This window comes from Limulus polyphemus, unplaced genomic scaffold, assembly GCF_000517525.1.
Source record: "Limulus polyphemus unplaced genomic scaffold, Limulus_polyphemus-2.1.2 Scaffold1176, whole genome shotgun sequence".
NCBI lineage: Eukaryota > Metazoa > Arthropoda > Merostomata > Xiphosura > Limulidae > Limulus > Limulus polyphemus.
In genome coordinates, this window is record NW_013666786.1 from 1381 (window position 1) to 8380 (window position 7000).

General features: G+C 31.7%; 1 protein-coding gene across 1 annotated transcript in view; it reads left to right on the forward strand.

Moving 5' to 3' along the window:
* The first annotated feature begins 1213 nt into the window (after nt 1-1213).
* The window catches only part of LOC106462470 (protein disulfide-isomerase A6-like), a 21682-nt gene continuing 15895 nt past the window's right edge, over nt 1214-7000 (forward strand). The window contains exons 1-3 of the mRNA XM_013922395.2: nt 1214-1372; nt 1756-1853; nt 2905-3049. Coding sequence (XP_013777849.1) covers nt 1829-1853; nt 2905-3049 — 170 coding nt within the window. The 5' untranslated portion in view covers nt 1214-1372; nt 1756-1828. The remainder of the gene's footprint in view (nt 1373-1755; nt 1854-2904; nt 3050-7000) is intronic.

The following is a 7000-nucleotide window of genomic DNA, read 5'->3' on the forward strand; positions in this document are numbered from 1 at the left end:
TTTTATTTATAAATTAATGTATAAAATATAAAAAGCTTATAACTTACCTTTCGATGAACTTTCGAGATGAAATGAACCGATATTATTTAATATATAAGGATAGACATACATATGTCAAAAATGAGATATTTATTCAGAATGGAGAATAATATTCAATCATGATATTACAATTGCACTTTTATCAGACCATTAAAAATATTTAAAAAACGCCAATATTATTTAATTATTTTAATTATGTAATAATTAATAAGTTATGCTATGTGCAATACCCTGCAAGTAATTATTCATATCATTTGTTGGTTGAAATGCACTGACAAGTCTTTTTAATATCTCTGCACTGTCACGTTATTTTTTCCGACCAATTGAAGGTTCCTGACCACTCAATATGTAGCTCGTTCAGACTTTGTTCCCTCTTTATCGCAGAAATGAACTTCCATATATTTGGATGATTTGCAGAAACTTATTGCGTAAAGCCGTGGTGCCATCCTTCTATAGACTTGTTAGTTTTGGCAAGTCCTGCTGCACGCTTTCGTAGCAGTTCCACATCTCAAGCTAAAGTATAGGAGGTCAGAGTCGTTGTTATCGATCACGACGTCCAATTCAAGTATCCTCAAAATAATCAACCTCAGGTTTAGCTTCGGGTGAAAAAATGTTTTCATCAATAATAAAGTTGAACATCTCTGCAACGTGATCTGTAGGAATAAATGTTAGTGCAGAGAGCATGCGAATCTTTAAACTGAAGTCTGCATCTGTGTCGTATCTTTGCTTGAAGCCATTTTCTCTAATTGTACAATAAATACACTGACAAAAATGGAAAAAGCACCCACGATTAACTGCACGTGGAAATTCAATGTTAATTGCATTTATCATTGCAAGTTCAAAATCTGTTAGTATAGAGACGGGATTTAAGGCAAGTACTAACTCTTTTAATAGGGTTTTTGTCAATACAACAGGAACATGTAGAAAGAAAATAAGTCATGATAACGAGGAACCCACTTGAAGTAGATATATGTAGTAGTGACGGCTGATATAGGTATTAAAACTTTTACTTCAAAACACAAAACAAATAATGTTGTTACTTGTTTTGTGTTTTAGAATGAAAAATTTTAATACCCATATAGGCTGTCTCTACTATATATAAACATAAATAAAGTGTTTTCTTGGAGGGAGAGAAACCCTAGTGGCATTTTTATAGATGAAAGAGGGTGCATGTGCTAACGCTAGTTTTGTGCCACTTGGACCAATCGCTGTCCTCCACGAATGTTTGGAAATAATTTCTGAACGTTTAGGCTATACTTGACATGTTTCAATTTCAGTAACTTCTTACTCTTAGACTGTCGAGAAAGCGTTTTTGAAGAAACTTTAGAAAACTGTGAGTTTGTAAATTTAAGATAGTTAAGTGATTATAGTATCATTGTGAAATTAGTAATATTACTAATATTTTATTTTTAAACATGAAATTTGTGTTTTAAAGCTTTATATTTAACAATATGAATTTATTGTCAAGACAGAATCCCGATTCTAATTTGTATTCTATGATTTCATTTTTATGTGTTTCATTTTCTCTTAACTTTTAGGGCAAGTAAAATAAAACATTGTATTAATTTAGTATTATAAGTTGCAACTTGGCTATACAGCAAAGAGAGTTGTCGAATTTAAAAGCTCACAATTTACAATCCTTTATTCTGGTCCAAACATTAGGCCTTAACCGTTAACGTTACTAAGAAAGTCTTATTATTCTGCTTTACAATAAAGACTCAAGACCATTAACGACAAACCAGGAACAAAACTGTGGACAAGCACACTACATAGACCTATCCTGGTAACCATGGCAAAGGTTGTTACACTTACAGGTACGTTTAACTAACCTTTTTAAATACAGAATCAGGAAACTTAAGAACCTTGAAAATTAGTTAAACTGTTTATGCATTTTTCATGAAGTGAACCAAAATGCTATCTTAACCTTGAGTTGTTAATTAGATATTTTCATTTTCAAATCACCTTAATTTTTAAATTTTATTGTGTTTTTTTATGTAGAGTTAAATTTGTTCTTAAATAATTTTATTGGTGATTCGTTTTGTACTATTTTTGATTATTTTAAAACTTGTTTGGGTATGTTAAAGTGCTTTGTTTAACTTAAAATTTAAATAATATGTTTTGGCTGCTTGTTTTTGTAGATTGTACATGTATGGTTAGAAGTTAAGACTTCAATCTAAAATATAATTGTCAGGGTTAGTGAACATAGCATATTCTGTAGAAGATCAAAACTAGACTGTTGAAGGTACTTGTTCCTTGAGAGAGATTCAAAATGTTGGTATTTTGCCTAGTAATGTAAGTGTTCTTATTAGTATACAAATTTATCAATTTCTGTAGTTATTTAAGGAAATTACAGATTTTAGGGAATACATAAAACAAATATACAGTAAATGCTTTTAAAATTATGAGATCATTTTGTTTAACAGTATGGTTTGAATTTAATGTGTAAATGGGTTTTTCCTCTCTCTCTCTTATAATGAGGGAGATTACATCTCTTGATACCCTCAATTATGATAGGTTTTTCTAATGGTAATCTTAGAATTCATAAGCCGACTTCATAGAACAGGCCACTTCAACCATTATCCTGGCATGGCATGGTGTGGTGAAATGTTACATCATTCCTGAATGAGTAAATTACTAGTAGGTATTTCAGATTAAAATAATTAAAATTTAGTTGTAAAATAAAGTATACAGGGATTTATTTAAATAAACCAAAAAGTTTAAGAAAACTGATTTAAATGCACTTCCTATTAGCTATTCACACTATTATGTGAATAATACAACATTATTAAATTGTCAATCATTGCCTTCTGTTAACTTGTTCATATAGTATTTAGTGTAGTATTTGTTTTTTTTGTTTTTTTTCAGTTGTTGTGGTATCTTGCTGCCTGGTAGCTGTTACAAGTGCACTTTATGGAAGTAATAGTGATGTTATAGACCTAACATCATCTAACTTCAACACTAAAGTAATTGACAGTGAGGATGTATGGATTGTGGAATTTTTTGCACCATGGTGAGTAGGTGATGTGTATTGTAGAACGATATTTCTTATGGTAGCTTGTTTTGCTATAGTAAGCGTCCCTTCGGAAATGCTACTTACCTCTGTGTCACTAAGAGATAATACCTTGCACATAACTGCTGTAAAAAAATTTTGTGCATGCCACAAGCCTATCATGTAATCATGATAATGCTTTAACCTCCATCAATAGGAGAGTGACAACTTCCATGTATGGTAATCCCCATGATTACTAGCACATGAACATAGGCTCATTCTTTCCTCATCACTGCCTGGGTTCAGATGTATTTTTCCTGTACTCTTTGAGTTTCTAGTCACTTTGATATACTACCTTTCTTTATTTAGTGCTATATTACTTGTGTCCTCATTCTATTTTTATTCCATCCACCTATTTTCAACTTCATTTTCTATAGTCACTACATTACTTTTTATGCTATTTTCAACAACATATGACAAAAAAATAAATAAGATAAAAGGTATCCCAATGTCCGAGATGTTCCTTTTCAGACATTTTCTCCAACTTGCTCATTGACAACTGGATGCACCTTTTCTGTTCATGTAACAGATGTTTGGCTGCTAAACTTTTAGCCAACATGTAGAGCACACATGTGTGAAGGGTCTCAAATTTCATTCTGTGGTAAGGTACTATGAATGTTGTAAATAACTTAAGTTACTGTAATCTTAGGGAGTTGTGTTGAATGGTGGTGCAGCAGTAAATTAACTAATGATGTTCATGCTACCATGCATATTCATAGAATAATTATTGGTAAAAAACAGTTAGATTAACAACTTATAATATATAAAAAAGCCAGTGTGTTTCGGTAACACTACTTTCCAAAAATGGCAACATAAGTATAACCTAATATTGTTGTTAGTCTATGTACTGAAAACATAAATTGAAATGTATAGACAACAAAGCTGGAAAAATACTTCTTGATTTCTTAACTTAAAGTTTCCATTGGTTAAAGAGGTTTTTTTTAAATTAAAAACTTTGGTGATATAGCAGAAAATAGTTTAATTCAGAATCGATTTAAGTTTAAGACTGAATCAATATTTTTACCTTCATGATAAATTTTATGCACTTGGCTCTAGGCTAGGTGATTCCACACTACTTTAGGCTTATTATACCAACACTCACTACACTTGTAAGGTTTAATTGCACACACCCTCATGACCCCCCTTCCACCATTGTCACTAAAATTATAATGGGCAGACAGTAATTGAACAATTCTATCTGGATAAATGCATTTTGGCTATTATGACTCCTCTTGTTTCGAGAAATCAAGCATGATGTGATGTGACACATAGTGACTTTTATATACGTTAGATGAGGAACCAACCACCACATTCCTTATGCTTGGTGCCATTGAATCTCAGATTGTCCAGCATTGTCTCACAAGGAATATTTACCCAAAATAAACATTGTGCAGGGTATAATGGACAGTGTTACACTCGTCCATCCCTGTTCAGTGCCCACCTTGGCAGTATATCTATGCAATTGGCATAGCAGTTTCAACATCTTTTACAAAAAAAAGACAGCACCAGCTGTAGTCCTGCTCTTATGCCTGGTTTGTCTTTAGTCATGGTAACTCATTGCACTGTCTTTTGGTGGGGATCCAATTCCAGATGATTATGCCTGTTGAGAGTAATCCAAGCACATTCTTCTGTGTTCTCCCGAACACATTATCTTCCCCCACTGTTCTTCTAGTAAGCACAGGATAACCCTTGCTTCTCCAGTCCTACACTGCTGGGGATGTCAATATAGAGAATTTTCTCTGCAAGAAGTGTTAGATGTTTTCTCCTTACTAAGAGACTAATTTGACCCATTCCTCATTTGAGATGCAAGGCTGGGTGTTACCTGGAAATGTATTACAGGACATTCCATTATAATATCTTTCATCAGTTCCTGATGGATTTGCCTGAGGATACAGGTTAGGGCTCCTCCTTCTTCCATCTGTTATTGCAGTTTCTATCTCTTGTAATTATTTCATCAAGATGGAACAGCCTAAAGTCCTAGCCACAATACACTTCTAATGTTCTACCCACCCTGGTGACATATTACCACCAGCATTGATTTTTTTTTATACTCTATCTGTAATGGAAATTTTCAATAGTTAAATCAGTAAAGATTAGGGGGAAGAGAATTTTGTCTTCAATTCTAGCAAGTTACTATACTATTCATCCTAGATATAAAGAGCCATCTCATCCCCTGTATTCTGATAAATAATTTCTAACCTGGAATCTTAAAATAATTATAAATATTTTCCAAATACAGCATGCTTCAGTAATTCCCATTTTTGATAGATAGGTTTTAATTATTTTTTTTTCATAAGATGTACATATTTTCTACTTTCATGTAGATATAAATGTATCCCAATCAAAACAACCACCTAATTATTATAAATAATAATTTTGACTCTGTTTCACTTGAATACTTTAGAATCAATATTTTTTATTTTGTGACATTCATGTAATGTATCTTGCAAAGCAAAATGATAAAAATGTTCCAACTTACATTATGTTCAGCTGTGAAGAGTCACACCTGTAAATAACATACTAGTAGGTTTGATTTCTTTTTTTTTAATTTTTTCTTACCATCCCATAACATCAGTTTATATTTACTAAGAAACTATCATCTCTTGAATACGACAAATTATTCTCTTCCTATGAATAATTTTCCCATTCTAGAAATTTCATGACAAAAAAAATTGTTGTATTACACAGTATAGTCATTGTCATCATGTCAAAAACTTACAAAGTTGCACATAAAAAAGCATGATTAGTTAGACAACAATGTAGTTTTTGTAGGCCTAATGTAAATTATATTTGGAAGAGAGGGAAGATTTGAAGTGTTGAGTGATATAATTCTTATATATTTGAGACAATGTTCTATTGAAAATGGTAGCTAACAGATTTTTGGGTTGTATATTTATTAATATTGTTTTCAAGACTTAGGAATCTATGGTTTCATTGGATAAGTCACTAGTTAGACCTCTAAGTATTCTGTGTAGTTTTGGTACTGTTGTCATAGGAAGGACATTGAATTGTTGGAGAAGATTCAGAGAAAGGCTAGTAGGATAATTCTGAGGATAGATGGGATGTCATATAAGGCTAAGATTTCAGTATATGTGTTTGTGCATTATATAATTGAAGTACAAGTATTCAAAATTAAGGGAATTGATAAGATTATATCAGATTTTTCTTCTTGGATTCTGAGAGTAGTAGGACAAGATTTCATAAATTTAAGACTTGGAAAGTACAGGCATAGCTCTAGTTGAGGGTTTTTTTACTTCTCCATTAGGGTGGTAAATCTGTGGAATAAATTAGGATCTGGAGTGGTTACAACTTAACATGAGTTTAAGAAAAGGGATGATGAATATTTTAAAGATAAAGGCTGGATTTAGTGAATAGTTTTTCTGTTTGTTGATTGAAATGTCGAGAGAAAGGACATCCTTGATGAGTCAAAAAGCTTTTGATATATAACTTAATGTTTACATTATGTTGGTGTTTCTTAAAGCATGGTTGTTAATATTTGTAAATCTCCAGTAGTATACAAGTGCATTTAATTGATATCAAAAATATGTATATTGTTTTATGATTTTATTATATTAAGACAAATCAAAGTATTCTATATTTTGAAAAAAATAGTTGATGCTAGTACATGTTGATTAATATGCAATGTATCTACAGTCATCATGATTCTGAATACAATAAGCATATGAAGAAATGTTAGTTTTATGTCTGAAAGCTTCATTATGAAGTGTTTTTTTTTCTATTGTCACTGAAAAAATATCTAAGGTATTGCTGTTAACTTTATGTGCATAGGTGTGGGATCAAAGAGCACATGCCATAACCCTTTTACTGAATGTCATTCAACATGGTATTATGTACTTGACGTTTGTTATCAACCATTCATTTTACCATACACTGCAAACTTAATTACAGTTA